General features: G+C 42.5%; 1 protein-coding gene across 3 annotated transcripts in view; it reads left to right on the top strand.

The window, feature by feature from the left end:
- The window catches only part of OTUD7A (OTU deubiquitinase 7A), a 380,270-nt gene that overhangs the window by 286,541 nt on the left and 72,045 nt on the right, over window positions 1-21,684 (top strand). For all 3 annotated transcript variants that reach the window (XM_041753205.1, XM_041753204.1, XM_041753206.1), the window contains exons 5-6: window positions 3,992-4,174; window positions 9,288-9,506. In XM_041753205.1, the coding sequence (XP_041609139.1) occupies window positions 3,992-4,174; window positions 9,288-9,506 (402 nt within the window). The remainder of the gene's footprint in view (window positions 1-3,991; window positions 4,175-9,287; window positions 9,507-21,684) is intronic.

A 21,684-nucleotide genomic window follows, 5' to 3' on the forward strand; every position in this document is an offset into this window, starting at 1 on the left:
AGGGAGGAAATTGAAGCAGTCATCAAAAACCTCCCAAGACACAAAAGTCCAGGACCAGATGGACTTCCCAGAGAAATTCTATCAAACGTTTAAAGTAGAAACAATACCTATTCTACTAAAGCGGTTCTGAAAGATAGAAAGTGATAGAATAGTTCCAAACTCGTTCTATGAGGCCAGCATTACCTTAATTCCAAAACCAGACAAAGATCCCACCAAAAATGAGAATTATAGACCAATATCCCTGATGAACACAGATGCAAAAATTCTCAACAAGATACTAGCCAATAGGATCTAACTATACATTAAGAAGATTATTCACCATGACCAAGTGGGACTTATCCCCAGGATGAAAGGCTGGTTCACACTTGTAAAGCAATCAATGTGATAGAGCATATCAACAAGAGAAAAAACAGGAACCATATGATCCTCTCAATAGATGCAGAGAAAGCATTTGACAAAATACAACATCCATTCCTGATCAAAACTCTTCAGAGTGTAGGAATAGAGGGAATAATCCTCAGCATCTTAAAAGTCATCACAAAAAGCCCAGAGCAAATATCATTCTCAATGGGGAAACACTGGGAGTCTTTCTCCTAAGATCAGGAACATGACAGGGATGTCCACTCTCACCACTGCTATGCAACATAGTCCTAGAAGCCCTAGCCTCAGCAATCAGACAACAAAAAGAAATAAAAGACAATCAAATGGCAAAGAAGAAGTCAAACTCTCCCTCTTCACAGATGACATGATACTGTATATACAAAATCCAAAGACTCCACCCCAAGATTCCTAGAACTCATACAGCAATTCAGCAATGTGACAGGATACAAAATCAATGCCCAGAAATCAGTGGCATTTCTATACACTAACAATGAAACTGAAGAAAGAGAAATTAAGGAGTCAATCCCATTTATAATTGCACCCAAAAGCATAAGATACCTGGGAATAAACCTAACCAAAGAGGTAAAGGATCTATACCCTAAAAACTACAGAACACTTCTGAAAGAAATTGAAAAAGACACAAAGAGATGGAAAAATATCCCATGCTCATGGATTGGAAGAATTAATATTGTGAAAATGTCAATGCTACCCAGGGCAATTGACACATTTAATGCAATCCCTATCAAAATACCATGGACTTTCTTCAGAGAATTGGAACAAATCATCTTAAGATTTGTGTGGAATCAGAAAAGATCCCGAATAGCCAGGGGAATATTGAAAAAGAAAACTGGAGCCAGGGGCTTCACAATGCCGAATTTCAGGTTGCACTACAAAGCTGTGGTCATCAAGACAGTGTGGTACTGGCAAAAAACAGACACATAGATCAATGGAACAAAATAGAGAACCCAGAAATGGGCCCTCAACTCTATGGTCAACTAATACTCGACAAAGCAGGAAAGACTATCCACTGGAAGAAAGACAGTCTCTTCAATAAATGGTGCTGGGAATTGCACTGCTGGGGATTTACTCCAAAGATACAGATGAGGTGAAACGCTGAGACACCTGCACTCCAATGTTCATAGCAGCAATGTCCACAATAGCCAAACTGTGGAAGGAGCCTCGGTGTCCATGGAAAGATGAATGGATAAAGAAGATGTGGTCTATGTATACAATGGAATATTCCTCAGCCTTTAAAAACAATAAATACCCACCATTTGCTTCAACGTGGTGGGACCTGGAGGGTATTATGCTGAGTGAAATAAGTCAATCGGAGAAGGATAAACATTATATGATCTCATTCATTTGGGGAACATAAAAAATAGTGAAAGGGAATAAAGGGGAAAGGAGAAAAATAAGTGGGAAATATCAGTGAGGGTGACAGAACATGAGAGACTCCTAACTCTGGGAAATGAACAAGAGGTAGTGGAAAGGGAGGTTGGCGGGGTGTTGGGATGACTGGGTGATGGGCATTGAGGGGGGCACTTGACGGGATGAGCACCGGGTGTTATGCTATATGTTGGCAAATCGAACTCCAATAAAAAAAAATACCAAAAAAAAAGGAGAGGCTCTTTGCACTGGGCAGAAGCACAGTGAGGCAAGAGTGTGTTGGCTCCCCATTACAGTGCCCCCCAACAGGATTAGGGTCCATAGCTCTGCCAGGACTAATTTTTGCGTGCAGGCAACCCTACAGAGGAGATGCAACTCAGTAGAAGAAACCAGATTGAAGGGTCCACGTGCAAACACTGTCATGTAGCAAAGTGAGGGGTTGCCAGTAAATGCTGTAATCAGTCTGTGCATCATTTTCTCTTTGTGTTGTGCCATAATAGTGTCTGTCCTCTACTGGGTCCTGGAGATGAGAATACCCCTGGTTGTACCTGGATCTCCTCAGGTTCCCCATTTGAGCTGCTTCTCTGCCCTCTCATCCCTCTTCACAATCAGAATTCATCCTGCTGATGTTACTGCTAATAGACACATCCATAGTGATATGTCTGCATTTTGTGAGAGGAACTGGAATTCCCCTCTCCTTGGCGTGCTTCCTCCACACAGGTTTGACCCTCCCTTGGGCATTTGCCCCCCTCAGTGATGCCTGGGTGCCCACTCAAGTTATCACCCCTGCTAAGACATAATTTCTCTAAAGGCAGGATCTCATCTTTCTTTTCTTGGAATACTAATGCCCGTTTGATAGTCACTACTACTTAGACTTGAAAAATGCCAGGTTTTGATCATACAGGTAGTATTTGTACACTGTGATTATTAGTCCCATGTAAGAACAAGTGTGTTCTGATATTTCTGCTTCAGTTTCCTTTCCCAAAACCAGCCCTGTCATTGCCACCACCCCAGCCCCATGGCCATGACCTCTACCTCTACTACTAACGACAATCAGACTGCATTACACCAATACCCCATATTTATTATTTACAAAAGCATCAGCTCCTGCTATGTTTTCTGTTGTGTGATCCAGACAGGTTATTTTGCTCCTCTTAAACACTGAGATGGTGCAAATATGCAGCTATTGTGTCTTTGTTAGTTAACTATGGAGAAAAAAATATATGTGATTAAATTACCAATGCCTGTACAATATAATTTAACTATGACAATTGATAGTATCAAGTCTGCACTAGAAGTGGAAGGGGAAAAAAGACATCCCAATATTATTTTATACATTTGAAGCCTAATTATATTTTAGATACAACATAATTCATATAATTAGGTCAATATGGTTAATACCTGCACTTCAAAGTTAACCAGGAGAGGATAAGATTTTATTTGCTCTTTAAAATGAAATCTTGCCTTTTAATTCTTTGTCTTTAAAAGTCTCATGATGCCTGATGAATCAGATGCAGTGTCCAATGCCTCTGTGCCTCTATTAGAAGTCCATTTACCCAGACCCAGAATTAGAACCCCAGAGTTCCAGCGCCTACAACAGCTCCCCCTAGTGTTGCAAAGAGTCCCCTTTAGCACCCCGCAGGGATCTCAGTTCCCAGAAGCCACGCTGAGAGCTATCCCAGGCCAGGACCCCAATCCTGACTAGCATCTCACCCAATTCAGGGTCAGAGCTCTGAAGTCTGCTTCCTAGTAAGGCTTTTACACAGGGAATGTCTCCTAAGCTTCTGTTTTTCCCATATTAAGTTTAAAAAGAGAAGTAAACCTGTAAGCAAAAGCCTAAAGAATATTTGTGAATTCTTTTTATTGATTTTCTTTTAGCTTATGTTTTGCTTGTCTCAGAGAGTAAGCTCTACAACTTGATTTTTCAAAAAGGTGAAGGAAGGCATGATAATTAGGAGTGTCATGTTTTGAAATGTGTGTATGTGAATCTAAAGGTGGTGAGAGTAAATACAGTCACATATTTCCGGTGGGCATCAGTCACAGGTGTGAACTTCTATTCTACTTTTAGAGATTACACGTCTGGCCATTTTACCCCTTTGAAAAATTTCAGCAGTACTGGTGGAAGGTTCATTAGTCAATGTGCTGATGAGGAACCCTCCCTGCAGAGTTTTTTCCTACAATGAGATCATTAATTTTGTAATTTCTTGTCATTTCTTGCCCATAGGCAAAAACTGGGACCTGACAGCCGCTCTGAGTGACTATGAGCAGCTCCGACAAGTGCACACAGCCAACCTGCCACATGTGTTCAATGAGGGCAGGTGCTCCAAGCAGCCAGAGCGAGAGCCACCCCAACCCGGACACAAGGTGGAGCGGCCCTGCCTGCAGAGACAAGACGACATTGCCCAAGGTACCTGGTGAGGGGCTGAGCCCAGAAACAGCTTCCCCAGGGTGCCATGGCTTACATGGGGTAGCAGGAGTGAGGGGTGGAGGGTGCAAAGAAGAGCAGGGTCATCACCTCTCAGGTGCAGGCAAATCAAGCTCTCCCTGCATCAAGCTGAAATGTGCATTGCAGTTTCCATTTCTGGCTCCTCTCTCTGCCTCAGAAAAGTGAGAGGAGTCTAGTTCCCAAGAACCCCACGTGGTTAAAGACCAGCATTTCTCCTGGAGTCCTGGTCTCTCCAAGCCAAATACCACTAGTCTCTTCTATTATTTCCTACATAACACAGTCTCCAGATCTATTCATCATCAGTGTTCATTGTCCCACTGGCTCCATTTTGTCTATCCTTAATTACAGAAGTCAGGTGTGTTTATTGTGATAAAAGAAACAGTACAAAGATATATAAAGAAAATATCAGTTTTCTTCTCCACTTATCTCAAATCTCACTGATGTAATAACCAATGATTACATCCTGGTCTGTCTTCTCCCGGCTTTCTCTATGCTCCTTCAAAATGTGTAAGAGCCGAATGCACATAATGCTTCTCAAACACTTGTTTCACTGAACATTAAATTATGAGTAGAGTCTCAATATTTTACTCCATAGCCTACAATAATTTTTATTATTAATGGTTATTCCGGGTTGGGGGGGGGGTCTGTTTTGTTTGTTTTTGATACTACTAGCTAAAAAGTTATACCTGTGATCTCACATAATAGTGCTTTTATCTCTATAGGTTAACATTCCCAAAGTGGATTTGCTGTGCCAATACCTGTGTATCTTTAATTCAATAATTCCAGGACTCTTTTCCCAAATCCATTTCTGCTTGCCATGTGTGAAACGAGATGTCTCCCTTCACTTTTGCCATCACTGGACGTTTCTGTGATGGCTTTACATTGCTTTTCTACTATGAAGGGTGAAGAGGGGTGTCTTATTTCAGCTTTCATCTTCTCATTTGTTTGTTAGCCAGTTGGATTTCCCCTGCTGCAACATGCCTATTCCCATATTTTACCCACTTCTCTATTGATTTGTCTTCAGTTTTCTGATCAATGTGTAGCATTCTTCGTGATTAAGACGATGAACACATATTTTTATATGTGTGTATGTCTTTCCTGATGTATCATTTGCTTTACTACTTTGTTTACAGAGTATAATGCCACACGAAATGTCTATGCATTCACAGCTGACAAGTGTCCTTCCTCACTTTAGAAGATATCTTGGAATACAAAGTCACTGAAATATGTTCCTATATTTGTTTTAGAATTTTGTTCTTAGGTCTTCTGATTGATTTGAGATTTTGTGATAGGGAGGAATCTAGTCTTGCTTTCTTCTGGATTGAGAGTGAGTTACTCTAGCACATTTATTGAATAAAGCATTCTAAAACACCAAATTTGCCATATATTAAATTCTCAAGTATATTTGGATCTGTTTCTGGACTGTATCTGTCAATCTGTGTGGTCACCCATCCTGTTACCCTAACTGGTAGCTTCGTATAGGACACTTCCTGTTAAGACAACTCCTTTCACTGCTATTCTTTTCCAAAATCCTTTCACTATTTTTAGGCATTTTATTCTACCACATAAACCTTAAGCTTGGAATTCTGATTGGAATTGGATTAAAATTTTTATTTTGAGAATCATTGGCATATTTCAACATTGTTCTCCCACCCAAGAACATTAAATATGCCTTTCCATGTAGTCAGATTCTAAGACTTTAGACATAGAAAAAAACGACTTACTTTTTACATATTTATGTTTTATGTAGTAATTTATATAAATTCTTTGATAATAAAAAAAAATTCTTTGATAATACTAATCATTTTTAAGAGAATATTTTGGGTTTTCTAAGTATATATAATCATAACATCTGAAATAATTTAAATTCTTCTTACTATTTATACAAGGAATTTCATTTCCCATCCTATTGCATTAGGTCAACCCTCTAAACTATTGTATATGAAAGTTGTCTTTGTTTTTGTTAGCTCAGTCTTATTATTCAACCACACTGGAACCTATATCTTGGATTATTCTTTTATCCTTACTGTGTTGTCTAGAAGAGCCAGAATGGAGTTAGAAACGTTAATGCACATTATTTGTTTCTTCTCTTGTTTTGAGGCCGTCTTGTTAGGTATATATGTACTCATAATTGTCAGGGCACTTGTTCCAGTGTTGTTACTGATATATAGAGTGGTTCTTTGTCCCCTATAATGGCTTTTATCTTTATGTCTGTTTTACTTAATATTAAATCTCTATCCTGCCTTTCTGCTGGTTCAGATTTGCCTGGAATATAATTTTGTCTCCTGTTATTTTTAAACTTCCCTTATGCTTTTTTATTAATTGTGATTCTTATATGTAATTTGTCATCAGACATTTTATTATCTAATCCAAGAGTCTCTGTCACTTGAGCAGTGAATTTAATCCATTTACTTGAATGTTATTATTGTTATATCTGTAGTTCTTTATGTTACTTTATGTGTTACTTGCCATGCTTTCTTGGTGTATATTTCTACTTTCCTATCTTCTTCTTTTTTAAGATTTTGTTGATTTATTTATTTACTTGAGAGAAAGAGCACGTGTGAGTGGGGGGAAGAGCAGAGGGAGAGAGACAAGCAGACTCTCCAGTGAGCTTGGAGCCTGACACGGGGCTTGATCCCATGACCCTAAGATCATAACCTGAGCTGAAATCAAGAGTTGGACACCTAAACAACTGAGCCATCTAGGTGCCCCACCTTTCCTATCTTCTCTGGCTAGTTAAACTTTTATTTTGCTTTGAAAGTTATACTTTCTACCTCTCTTCATGTTATAGTTACCCCTAATCTATGAAAACCTGTATTTATGTTTTCTTCCTATCATTTTTTAAAATTTATTAACAACTACATTTTACCCTGAAGAAGACATGTTCCTTAGTATCATCTTCTCCCTTTCTACTGCTGCTTGTCCTCAATCACATTTAGGTTCATTTTGTTGTCTGTTTAGACAACCATTAACTTCTTTATTTACTCACAGTTTTCATTTGCCAAAAGATAAGGTCCTAATAACATCTCATCAACTGGCAAATAGGTACTAAGTGATAAGCCTTGAAGGAGTACAGATAACCCTGCCCAGCAGTTTCCCACTGTTGAGAACAGCATTGTGAGTCTGCCCAGTGGACCATGGGATCACATAGTACCTCGGGTGTTAAAGAACACCTGATGTCCATCTCCATCAAATCCCAAAGGATGGGGCAGTTCTACTTTCTCAGATACAGAAACAGTAGTCTGTAGCAAGACGTGAGACATCAGCACGGCTTGTGAGACCTGGAGAACATGGCAGAAGGACTTGGAGTTTCCTTTGCCCCTGCTCTCAAGAACATGGACCACATGCAGAAAGCAATGGAGCTATTCCCAATGGTAGACAAGCCAGGACCTATGCACTTCATTTCTCCTTTCTCATGGCCAGTATGGTTTAACTTCTCTTTGCCTTTCCTCAAAATACAAAATAACTAGTCATCATGGTCTTGGAATCCAACTGAAGATGAATCAAAACTACTCATTTAAAAATACCCTGTGAGAAAAAATGTGTGGGAAATATCAGAAATGGAGACAGAACATGAGAGACTCCTAACTCTGGGAAATGAACTAGGGATGGTAGAAAGGGAGGTGAGTGGGGGTTAGGGGTGACTGGGTGATGGGCGTTGAGGGGGGCACTTGATGGGATGAGCACTGGATGTTATTCTATATGTTGGCAAATTGAACACCAATAAAAAATAAATGTATAAAAAAATTAAAAAAATACTCTGTGAGACTCACCATTCTTGTTAATGCACAGGTACTTGAGGCTTCTCAGAATGGACTTTAAATTTAAAACCAGCTTACCCCAGGATCAAAAGCCTCTTGTTTTTAGTCTCCTGTAGCAAAATTACTTGAACGTCATTTCTGTCCATTGCTCTTGCACCTAGGGAAGTAAGAAGCTCCTGTTCTGGATGAAGGCATGAGTGTGGGATTTTTGTGAACACAGATGGGCAGAGGCATGCTTCAGAGCAGCATCAGCATGAGCGCAGAGCCTAATGAGTGAGCAGGCTAATCTGAAATGAAGTGGGAGTCCTCATGACCTGAATGGATACACTTAGGAATTTGCCACAGGGTTTACACAACACCTATTCAAACACTGGTTTGAATTTTATTTTCCTGAACAAATTAAAAGAGGACTTCTGCCTTGCTAGAAGAATTCTCCATTATTACAAATATTGATTGTAAAAAGAAAACTTCCCCCTAACACCATGCCTTTAAGAATTCTTGTATTATCATGAATGTTAGCTATTAAGAGCAGGGCTTTAAAAAACCAAGTATGCTTTTACAGCACTAAGAGAACAAAGGCATCCACTTTTTTTTGCTGAGGCATTGAGATCACATGATGATTAACTTCTTAACAGGGGAGCATCACATACATCAGAGGAATTCTGTACTACATTTTTCAGCCTTTGGCTGGAAAATCCAGGCAGAAGAAGACCAGAGTAGACCAGCACTTCTGAGTGCTTGTGACAGTGGCAAACTGAGACAGAAGAGAAGTAGATGGGATGGCTTCGTATTTTTGTATTTGGAGCATCGTCACATGGGATATGTTTATCAAAGTAACTTTAGTAAAGTAACCTCTCCTATGATTCAAGCCATGTGGGGAAAGCCTGAACCAATTGCCTCTTGCTTTAAGTATGTAAATGTATAAAACAAAGAGCAGTCTGGCATGTGGCCTTTAGAGCTCTGAAGAGGGCAGCTCTGCTGAACTGAATCAGATGTAACTTAAGACCCAAAAAAGCAAAACTGGTGATCTTTCAAGATGCTGATGTGTACTTGTATGGTAGACTTGCAGCTCGCCTCTTTCTGAATGGTTTCATGACTCAGAGTGAGTAAGTGCCATATGCCAGGTGGTGGTAATGTTAGCTCAGCAGCAGGGAGGCCTGCAGGAAGAGTGACAGGTGTGCAGGTGAATGTGTGTGTGCCTGTGTGTGTGTGTGAGCATATCTGTGCATGCACGTTTGTGTGGATGCATGCTCACAGAGCCACACACCCACCGCACTCAGTTCCTGTGGTTGTCCTTCCTCCCCCCACTGCAGAAAAGCGACTTTCCCGGGGGATTTCCCATGCCAGCTCTGCTATCGTCTCTCTGGCCCGGTCCCACGTGGCGAGTGAGTGCAACAATGAGCAGTTCCCCCTGGAAATGCCCATCTACACATTCCAGTTGCCAGATCTGAGCGTGTACAGCGAAGACTTCAGGAGCTTCATTGAACGGGACTTGATCGAGCAGGCGACCATGGTGGCTTTGGAGCAGGCAGGTGAGTTCCTGGCCCCAGCAGGCTCAGGGAGCAAGTAAGGCTGGCCTAACTTAGGTCAATGAGCAAGGGAGAGGCATGTTGTCTGACTCAAGTGTGTTCAACTCAGACTCTAGATGCTTGCAGCAAACCCCCCTACTCTGCAGACAAGCTCTGCTGCAGCCTAGCACCAGCTGGTAGGGTTCCACGACAGCATGGTGTTGAGACCTCTTGAGTTTATTCCCTTTGTTCCCAGATCCCACCTGGCTAGGCCAGTCCTCTCTAAAGAGAACTCTCTGTGGCTTTGCCTTATTTTTCTCCTGTTTCCATCCAAACCTCCCGTGGGTGTCAAACAAAAGGTAAGAAAGACCATGAACTTTGAGAAAAATAGGAGACCCTGTCACTTCCTGTGGACATGAGCAAGTTATGTAACTTCCCTGAGCCTCAGTTTTCCTGCAAAGATGGGGAGACAGGTTACAGCCTGGTGAAGCTACTTGAATATGAAATGGCTTGTGCTTTGTGGCTGTCATCTCCTGCCCCCCAGAATTCCTGGCCTCTAGGCTAGAGAAACACAAACCCTGACTTCACTCTCCCCCTTTTTCTTAGCGTTTCTTTTGACATCCCAATGAGGAGGAGATGTGGGGAGCAAGTCAGACTTGTCTTCTTTGGAATCCCTAAGAACAAAATAATTAGTTCAAAACAAATGTCTAAAGCAGATGTAGGTTCTTTCTAAGAGCAAATATGCTACCTTACTCATAACCGTTTTCATTATATATCTTTGCAAAACGACATGTTCAGGGACTTCTCAGACATGCATCAGACTCTTCTCAGACTCTATGCCCTTCTCAGGCACAGCATGCATCTCCCATGGGGCCTCACCTGCCAGTGTGGGTTATCAGTGCATTTGGAGTGTGTCCTCACTCAGGCTGGAAAACAAGTCTTTCTGATTCTGATTCCATTGTCAGCCAGCTATTCCCTGCTGCAGCAGAGCAGAACCTCCACTTCCAAAGGCCTGGCACATGGAGATGCTCCTGTGTGACAGATCCCAGGGGAGCAGGATGGGGATCCTCTGGCTGAGCATAACAAAGAGAGGGTGTGTTCCGGCCTTCAGCCAGCTAGTGCTGCTCTGTCAGGGAATTGGGCTTATCTCAGCTCTTAGCCAAGACACAAATAAAAATGCTCAAGCCTTTGGAATGTTGCAGAAGACTGAAGAGAAGATCTACAGCTGGTATGATCTTGACATTGGCAGATGGCCCAGTCATTTCCTACCAATCTTGGTAGCAGAAGGGCAAATGATGAGAGGAGCTGATAGAAAAAAACTACTTATAGAAGGTGTGGCTTTTGGATAAAAAAAAAATCTGGAAAAATAAACACTCCATCCACCTTCTTCCTCCACCTTTCAGTCTCTAACCAGTGCCTCTCACCAGTAGAAGGGCAGAGAGCCCATTACTGGTGTTCATGCAAGTTGCCCTGTGGGTGCAGAGTATAGGGAGTACACATCTTCAGGGCAAATGGAAAACATCCAGAAAGTGGACACTTGGGTGTTTTCACCAGATCCAAGCCTCTGTGTATACTTGGCTTCATCCCATTTCTTGTAGAACAATCCAGGAAACATCCTCATCCACCTGCTCCAAGAAGGAAAGCACAAAATTTACATAGACAAAGGAAGGGATGGTCATTAGTGGGACCTTATTTGTGTTGGGCAGCCTGCTGATCAGTCTCAGACACGGGACTCAGGGGAGCCTCCCCCATGGATGCTTGGTTTGAGAACAGGTTCTGCACTCCCAGTAACTTGTTGGATCTGATGTTGTGACTGCAGATAACTTGTTTCCTCAACTGCTACAAAGCATCCAATGCAACCCAAAGACTGACAGTGACCTATTTTGTCTTATCTCAGGGTTCCTGACTGATCAACAATCATAAAACAATTTGCCTGGATGAGCAGTAATCCTAAACCACTCACTATGGCAGTTGGCTCTTTTAAAGATGCTTCTATGTGAATAATTCAGATAAGAGATTTTAAACAAAGGATTAACTATCCATACAGAAGGGGGAATTTGGTATAGGTTAAGAAAGAAAAGAGTTTCATGAGCTAATTTCTCTTGAATGCTACCCGGCTGGCACTTTATGACCTTAGGTCCTGACAATGGCTAGTAGCACCAGTAATGGTAGCTGCTTCGTTTGAAGGTAGAGTCCTGATAAAGAGTGCAGTGTCCCTGTCTGCCACCATGATCACCTCCTCCTTTGACCCTACCATGCTTAGCAAAATCCTCTACTTCTTTATAATATCTTTTCTGTTACTTTTTCTGTAACATAAAATTAAAAAAAAAATTTTTTATCACATCTTACCTTCTGGATTAGTATTTTTAAAGGGAACTATTTTACTCAACCATGCAATCTTGGAGCACCTTTTAATTAATTCAAACTTACCAAGTGAAGACACTAAATTCACTAATATTGTTTCTGTCACATGCCAAGAGGATGGAGAGAATAGGCAACAGGGATCCCCACCCAGTGCTGGGAAAGCACTCCATCCATGCTGCAGAAAGCCTTAGGGAGGCTGGCAGGCTGACCTGTACTTCAGGAGCTTGCCCCTGGTGCAGCAAGAGCTGAACACCAGGGCTCTGCCTAGCACAGGGAAATGAGGAACTGAAAAACACTGTAGGCATAAAGAATAAATGTGTTCATTTCCTCTGCACAGAGCTGACCCAGCCCATCATCCATATGAATTCTCTTGATTTCTTTCCTCAACAGCCAAGCAGGGGTGTAGACTAGATCATCCCTCAGGCCCTTTCTGTGCCTGGATTCTGGTGGGGACCTGGCTGGTGTCAGGTGAGCCGTACATGGTCCCCCACCCAATCTGGGTGATGAGTATGGCCCACTGGGAGATGGCCTTATTCTCTCCCACACAGGCTGTGCTCCTGTTGTTACCATCAGGCTCCACCATTGACGGTGTCTTCCCATAGGGAAGACAGAGCTGTACCATAAAACAGAGATGTGAGAAAGCTGCTCAGTATTGCCAGGTATAAAGTGTGAATTCCTCCTTGTAGTAATTTAATGCTCAGGATAGTTGTGGATAAGCTGTTGATATATATGTGTGTGTGCACATATAAACATGGGAGATTGATATAGATGTCTAAAAGATCCACTTGTTCAAGGCATAATTTTCGCTCTTTTGGGAAGGAAATATCAGGTCTGTCATAGGGTCTCAGAGTGGAAGGCTTTTCCTGCCCTTGGGACTCTACAAAAATCTGGGGCTTGTGGGATCCAGAAAATTGGGAATGAAATGAACTTCACTCCATTGGTTTTGCCCCTGGTCCATCACGGAGGCTTGGATCTACTCTCTCAGTGTCTGGCAAGGCCTGGAGCATCCCATCTATTTGAGGGGGGTACCAGTCTTCACCTCCTACAGAACCCATTCTCCCAAGCTTTAAATCCCTGGAGGCTACAACATGCTCCCTCCCACCCCATGACCATCTGGAGGGCAACAGAAGGTCTGAGTCTTCAGTACATACAAACGCTGACCCCCTGAGAGATGAAGGAAAAATGCCTTTTCATTCTGTAATGATTACCTTCCATGGAAAATACAAGAAGCCATACATTGCTCAATTCAGTTATCTTCTTCATTTACATGTAAGAAGACTCAGGGATGACAGGTCTCTAGGTCTGAGGCGTAACTAACTACTGGTGCCTCATCCAGAGCCCACCACTGCGGTCGAGATGGTGTGCAGTGCTTCAGCGAGTCTGTGAACCCAGAGGTCAGAGGTATATTTGTGTAAGATAGCAGTTACTGCTTGCCTGAAAAACTGAACTATAGATGCCAAAAAATATTAGGGACCCCTTTGAATTGTGGTGTTGAGTCTTGGCTCCATGGAAGGGTAATCAGAGTGAAACAAATCTGCCTGAGAAGTGGTAAGATGTGCAGATGTCTCAAAACTTCAGATTCAGCCCAACCTGGCCGGGTCCCAGGTCAGCTGAGAACTTGGCCAAGTTAGTTGGATCTCTTGAGCCTCACTTTCTTACATTTACAGTCAGAGATATGTGACAGCTGCCAAACAAAGACCAGTTCACCCAACACAACCCTGGGCTCCCATGAAACAACCTATTCCAGGTGCTGGGACCATGACTATAAACCATCCAGGTGAAATTCCTGTGCTTCCAGAGATTAAATTCTACTGGGGAAGAACGAAAATAAAAGGTAGATCATAAATGTGAAATGAGGCAGTGAGGACCATTCTGGAAGGGGTAAGAAGGAAAGTAGGAGATACAAGGTGAAATGAAGGAGTCTATGGCAGGTCTCAGAGGGCAGGGGGAAGGGAGAGATGGAGACATTGGGCTCCAGTGTTCCCGGCAGAGGGGGTTTGGCTTCAGAGGTCTGCACACTACATACAGAAGGCTGGGCAAAGGAGCAGATGGAGCAGAGGCTGGAAGAGTTGGAAAGGAAGGCAGGAGAATGGTAGCTAGGGCCCCAGAGAGCCATTGCGAGCTTTTGGGCTTAACTGTAGGTAAGATGTGCAGTCCAGGCACTACAGGTTTTGAGCAGGGGAGTGACATGTCAAGATTCATTTTTGACGCATTCTGGGGTCTGTTGAGAATGGACTCCAAGGGGGCAAGAAAAGAAGCAGGAAGAGCAGGGAGGATGTAGCTGCTTTAGCTCAGGGGAAGAGGGGTTGCCAGCACTGTAGAACTAGCAGTGGAAGTAACAAGAAGCAGCTAGATACTGAAGCAGAATCTGTTTTGAGGGTAGACCCACAGGACTTGCTGATGGACTAGATGGGGCTGTGGCAGAAAGAGTTGAGTCAAGCATGACCCCAAAAATGTTGCCTTTCCTTAACATACTGGTAGATGACAGTACCATAGGGAGACACAGACCCCTGGGAGAGAGACAGGTTTGGAAGGCCATGGAAGGACCAAGAGGGGCAGGCTAGGTCAGAGATCCTGGTGAGACTTGTGACATGGCTGTCCAGTTGAACATGAGAGTCCGGAGGTTAGGAAAAGCCTGAGTTAAGGATATAGATGAGGAGTTAGCAGTGTGAGAAGAAACCCCTGGGGAGGAGGTGAGCTTTCGTAGCAACCTCCCACTGCACCCCCAGCACAGGTCTGCTCTGTGTTGAATACCAGGTGGATGAGGGGGTCTGGAGCCAGACAGAAATGCCAGGGAGACAGACCCAAAGCAAAACATTGCAGTCTCAGAGGAGGGACTTGCAGAAGCACAGCAAGGTCCAGAGAAGAGGTATCAGTGACCATGGGTGGGTGGGGTTGCTCCATAAGGGCAGTGATGTTAAAAGAAATCACAGGGTCACATTTAGGGCAAGAGGTACTAATCTTGCCCCTAGAGAATTGTCACATTTTATTTTCTTTCATCTCCATGTCTTCATGGGTAATGAGCAAAATGACATCTTATTTTAAACTGTGTGGAAACCATCTGTTACAAAGCTAAGTTAATTGGTCCCATTATCGTGTATGAATCAGGAACATTGCTTAGAAAAGGCAGAATGAGTGACTAATAGCTCCTCACCCGTAATACCACCAGCCTCCCTCGACGGAGTTCACCTGTGATTCTCTTCTCTACAGGCACTCAAGTTTTGGGTTGTTTTTTTTTTTCTATTTGCAGTGCCAATTCCACGTTTATTCATCTGTCTTCTGTTCTTAAGTGAAGTTATTGTGTGAGGAGATTGAATGACTGCTCTGTCAAAGCTAGACGTAGAAATTTTGTACCATGTTCCTAATCACATTGCTTGTGTGAAGAATGCCTTAATCTTGGGCATCCCAACTTGAGTCTGGCTGGAGATGTTAGAATGGCACTGAGCCATTTTTGGCTCTCCAGAGGCTGGAAAGCACTGGCATTTATCATAGCTGGGTCATCTTCCTAGTGTGGTCACATCTGACAAATAGTCCTAGGAATGCTCTCGACTGTGTAAGAGTCTTGACTTCTGGAAGCCAACTGAAATCAAACCACTAAGCCTTGGCTTCCATCCCTCTGGCCACATACTAAATTTTGTCAGGATTCAGTCACCTTCCATATGTGACTAAATATGTGGACTACAGTGAAATTTAGAAAATTATACATTCCCCTAGAAGAAATTTGAATGAAGGTAGTCTGAAAGGGAAAGATGCCCCATTTAAGATAGCATTAATTCTCAGACCCAGAAAGATTACTTCTAGGTAGATGAGATTCCTTCATGATGAAAGATAATTTCTGGATGTGCAAGATTCCTTCCAGAAGGAAGCTGAGTTATGGCTGTGCTGGCAAATTTACACCTGGCTCCTCTCCTGGGGTCAGAGTCCCGGAATGCCCCACCACAGCAATGTGGAAAGCAGCCCACATCCCAGGGTGGGGCGGGAGAGCAAAGCTGCTTGGGATCTGACAGGAACCAGAATCTGTTCATCGAGCATGCCTTCATGGTGTGCCCCATTTGAGGTAAATGAGCAGTTACTGTACTGAATCACCGTTTAAGTGTTTGAGGATAACAAGATATCTAACACATGTTCAGGTTTCCAGAGCATCCTCTCCCTGGCTTAGGAGGAACAGCAGTGACCAATCCTATGACATATTTTCTAGAAAGTGGACATATAGGAAGACAGGGAAGTAAGAATGAGAATCTGGACAAGAACATTATCTAAATTGTATAAAATGACCACTTTTTCCGGTGGCATTCCTACCCTGAAACTTTCTGTTTTATATAAAACAGATGCCTTCCATGTTTTATATAATAAAGCCTCAGGTTGCTGAGAATGTTGGAAAGCTTTTAATAATTGGAGGGAGATAGCACTATTTACATTGGATTCATGAGGTGAACAGGAAAAGAAAAAGAATCTATCTTCTGGAAGTTCTGGAGGATGAGAATGGGATCCTACCAAAGAGGCTCCTAAAAGCCATGGTGTCTGTTCTCCATGGTGTCTGTTCTCTGGGAAGGGCACCTCACCTGGCCTGATGAGACAGGCTCAGTGTTATGCAAATAAAGCAATGCCACTGTCTCCCTCAGGATCAGAAGGTCATGCTTTCTCTAGGTCCTTCTACCAGCTAGGGCTGCTGAAACCACATGTCTTAGGTCAATTCGGTGCATTTTCAGTCCTCCTGTGCCCTGGCCCCACACAGAGGAGACGTGGTCCAGAGAGGAGAGACACTTGCAAGAGAAAACCTGAGTGACAGGGGTAGTGTGTGATGAAATGTATAAAGTGACCAGAGGAAGGGCACCTGGGTGGCTCAGTGGTTGAGCATCTGTCTCAGCTCAGGTTGTGATCCAGGGGTCCTGGGATCAAGTCCCATATTAGGCTCCCCACAGGGAGCCTGCTTCTCCCTCTGCCTATGGCTCTGCTCTCTCTGTGTGTCTCTTATGAATAAATAAGTAAAATCTTGAAAAAAAAAAGAGTGACCTGAAGATAAGGATTAAGCATGCCTGGGGACAGGGTGGCAAAATGGTCCCTGTGCCAGGGTGGATGGCTCCAGGGACCAAGAGGCAGTGACCTGAAGTTGGCACAACAGCAGCAGGGAAAGTATGAACAGCAAGCCTACTCGTGCAGATTCTCAAGAGGCTGCATGTCTTGAAGAAGGAGAGAAGGTTTAGAAGTGTCCATAAGAGCAGAGACATGCCAGGCTCCAGGCAGTGAGGGTTCTAAGAAGAAAGTGTTCCTTGAGGAAGCTGCACACCTCCACCTGCCTGCCCACCAGTCTCCCCCTGTTTTCTAGGCATCTTAAAGAGGTGTCAAAGTGGAATTGAAGGGATCCCTGGGTGGCGCAGCGGTTTGGCGCCTGCCTTTGGCCCAGGGCGCGATCCTGGAGAACCGGGATCGAATCCCACGTCGGGCTCCTGGTGCATGGAGCCTGCTTCTCCCTCTGCCTGTGTCTCTGCCTCTCTCTCTCTCTCTGTGTGACTATCATAAATAAATAAATAAAAAAAATTTAAAAAAAAACACAAAGATCTAATTGTTTAAAAAAAAAAAAAAACAAAGTGGAATTGAATCAAAGGGACTTTTTTGGCCATGCATGTTAATTATTCATGCTTCAGGCTTCTCGAGACTAAGAAACCATTGGACAGGGTGAAGTTTGGGTCCCTCACCAAATGTCCTGTCCAGGACAGGTCTCTGGCAAGCTGCACTCCATCTGCTCATCCTCTGCTGGGTGTGCACACACTCCCAGCCCTGGGCCAAAGTGTTCTCTGCTTTCCTTGTGACTGAAGATGTTTGTTCACGCATGCTCCCCTCAGCACTGTGCACTCACACACAAGCAGGTGCATTCTAGACACCCTGTAAACTCTCCCAGGATGGGAACATGAAACAAATAGACAAAATTCCTATTTGAGTGAACTCTGGCTAAAAGATGCTGTATCTGTTTTCTGTTGCTACACAGCAAATTACCACACATTTGACAGCTACAAATTTATTTCCCCACAGTATCTGTGGATCAGCAGTATGTACCTGTTAGCGAGGTCCTCCGCTCAGAGTCCCTCAAGCCTGAAATCCAGTTGCCAGGGTTGTCTTCAGCTGGAGGCCCAACTAGGAGAGATCTACTTCTGAATGCTTTGTGTTGTTGTCAGAATGCAGTTCTTTGCGGGGCACCTGGGTGGCTCAGTTGGTTGAGTGTCCAACTCTTGATTTTGCCTGGGGTCATGATCTTGAGGTCATGGGATGGAGCCCCATGTCAGGGTCCATGCTCAGCATGGAGTCTACTTGAGATTCTCTCTCTCTCTCCTTTGCCTCTCTCCACCCATCTCTCTCAAAATAAATAAATAAAATAATAAAATCTTAAAAAAAAAAAAAAGATTTCAGCTCTCTGCAATTAAATAACTGAGGTTCCAGCTAGCTTGATAGCTCTTGGTAGGGGAATCTCTCAGCAAATGGAGACTACCCTAGAGACCTAGGTGCTTGCCACATGGCCCTCTTCACAACACGCCAGTTTACTTCTTCAAGACCAGCAAGATGATCTCTCTCTTCTCTCTTCTCCCTCTTCTCCCTTCCTCACTTCTCCCCTTTCCTCCCTTTTTTCTCTGACTTTATGCTTCTCTGACCACCAAATCCTTTTTTAAAGCAGTCACCTGATTATATCAGGCCCACCCAGGATCATCTCCCTGTCAGGTAAATTGAAAACTCAACTAATTACCTCTACAAAACCCCTTGCATTGCCAGAAAATGTAACCTAATCATGGGGGTGGCATCCCATCCGCACTCAAGAGGAGGGGATTCCCCCTACCAAGAGGCGGGTATCTTACACTACCTGAGAAGTCTACTTACCACAGATGCAATGTTGTTATTTGCACTTTGACTATTCCCCTATGCCTAAAGATCCAGAATGGGATCTTAAGTCATGTAGAATATATTATGGTCAAAGGTCCCAGCTTTCTCATGTGTCATTATTAGGCACTTCACTTGGATTAAATCCCAAGTGTCTCGGTTAAATCCCACTCTTGATGGTTTCATATGTAAAACAGCATGTTTTGAATCCACCTAGGAAACCAAGCCTTCTTACTGGGCTCTCTTGAAAAATATGATCATCTGGAGTGGAGTGGGGGTAGGCACTACAATACTATGCTTTTGATAATAATAGCCATCACATATCTGCATAGCATCTATTGTATACTAAGTGCATTATTCAGTAATAATTACTTCTGCATCTCCCATCAGCTGTCCATATGATTTCCACTTTATGGGTAAGGAAGAGAAGATTCAGAGAAGCACCCCCTGTGGCCACCCAGCCTGTAAAATGGCAGAGCCCGTCAGAACCCAGATCTAGGTACCTCCCACCCTGCCCTTTCCAGGACACCTCCTCAGCTCTGCTTAGAACACTGCAAACTGTAACTTTTTCCCTCAGGCTATTTTCTGCTGAGTTTTCCATTCCAAATAATAATTGCATGATTTCTTTCTTACCATTTACAATGGTGCAAATGGAGCTTGAGTATATACACTAAGTGAAATGTCAGTCAAAGAAAGACAAATACCATATGATTTCACTCATATGTGAAATTTAAGAGACAAAACAGATGAACATAGGGGAAGGGAAAAAACTAGAAGGGAAGCGAACCATAAAGCAAACCATAAAAGACTCTTAATGATAGAGAACAAACTGAGAGTTGATGGAGGGGAGGTGGGCCAGGGATGAACTAACTAGGCATTGGGGAGCAAGGAGGACACTTGTGATGAGCACTGGGTGTTATATATAAGTGATGAATCACTAAATTCTACTCCTAATACCAGTTTTCCAGTACATGTTAACTACCTTGAATTTAAATAAAAATTTAAATGAATAATAATAACTGCATGATTTCTTGATTCTCTTAAAAGAGAAAATCACCAATACCAGAGAAAATCTCCAAGGGATTGCTCTTTCAGAGGCCAAATATAAGTCAAGCAGCAAAGTCACTCAAAGAAGGACATATTGCTTATGGCATTGAGCAGAAACATCCAACAAGGAGACAAAGTGAAGGAGGCCCCACAAATTACAACAGTCCCCAATCTTTGCATTGAACACTCCTCATTCTGATGTGTGGTAACTGATCCGAGTCTCATTATATAGAGAGAAATGAAGCTCATGTGATGTACCTGGTGAGCAGATCCCATACAATCAAAAAATATTCATTATCACTATTGTCACTGTTCTTGTTTTTGTCTGTGATGAAAAAGAAACCACCAAAAGGGATTCCATTTAGTAATCCAGATATTAGAAGTAAAAAGTAAAAAGAAAGTGACATGTCAAAGGTTAGAACTTCCAGATGATTTAGAACTTCCAGATGATTTAAAAAGTGGTAAAATAAAATTGATGATGACTAGATCTATAATACACCAGTCTATCAATAATTCTGTGTAGAAACAGAAAAAATTTGATGTTGAAGTATATTTTAATGGCAGTATATATTAGTGATTTTATGACTTAGTCTTATTTTTATAGACCTTGTAGTCTTATGTTTATTGAAGCTGCCTATTCCATATTTCAGGAACACTTGCATTTTATGGGAAAAATAATGTGGAATGGAAATATTTGCAAAGGAGAGTTTTCCAAGGGTCTTTCATCCAGCAAGCACCAGCTCTCAGGAATCTCACCCCTTGGACCTTTTCTTTTGCTTTCAAAGTATCTTCTCAGGTGCCAGTGGCTTCCAGCTATCTCGCTCTTGCAATAGTCTCCAGAGCAATGCTCAACACCCTTTCATTTTTTTTAACTCCTTATGGAAGCATAACACACATACAGCAAAGTGTGAAAACAATTAAGTGCAGAACAAAACACATTCCACAACAAAGTCTCCTGTCAAGAAACTCAAATCAAGAAAATGGACTTCTAACAATATAGATTTATTTGGCCTTTATGTGAACTTTATATAAATGGAATCATGAAAGGGTTAAGTTCTGGATTCTTTCACTTACTATTAAGCTTTTGATATTCATTCATGTTATTAAGCAAAACTATAGTTATTCTCATCGTTATCTGGTACAGAAATGTATGCACATATATTATAAACTATTTATCCGCTATGTTGTTTATGGTTTCTTAGACCAGGATGCCATAACAAAACACCAGAAACTAGGTGGCTTAAACATCAGAAATTTATTTTCTCACAATTCTAAAGGCTGGAAGTCTCAGATCAAGCTGCCAGGCAATTCAGTTTTTGGTGAGGACTCTCTGGCTTGTAGACAGCTGCCTTCTGACTGTGTCCTCATGTGACCTTTCCTCAGTACATACATGCAGAGACAAAGAGCAAACTCTCTGGTTTCTCTTATAAGGACATTAATCCTTTCAAATTAGGACCAGAGCCTTATGACTTCATTTAACCTTAATTACTTCCTCAGAGGCCCCATCTCCAAATACTACTAAAAGGGCTTCAACATGTGAATTTTGGGGGGGGACACATTCAGTCCAGAACATCTGGGTAGTCTCCAGTATTTTATTGTAAACAGTGCTGCTGTGAACATTCTCATACATGTTTTTGGTGAACACATGTATATATTTCTGCAGATACATACCTAGGAGTGGTATTTCTGGGTATTGGGATTTTATACAAGGTTTTCAGTGGATGTACCAACTGGCTCTTCTTTTCTAGAGTTCTGGTTGTTCCATATTATTTGTCATTCCATTATAGTCATTGATGTTAATGCTCACTGGTTTTGAATGCCTGCAGGATCTGGGATGATGCCTCCTTTTTCACTTCCAATGTTTATACTTAGTAATATCCTTTTATTTTCATTAATAATGTTGCTAGAGACTTAGGAATTGTAC

Source organism: Vulpes lagopus, chromosome 4 (genome assembly GCF_018345385.1).
Source record: "Vulpes lagopus strain Blue_001 chromosome 4, ASM1834538v1, whole genome shotgun sequence".
Classification (NCBI taxonomy): domain Eukaryota; kingdom Metazoa; phylum Chordata; class Mammalia; order Carnivora; family Canidae; genus Vulpes; species Vulpes lagopus.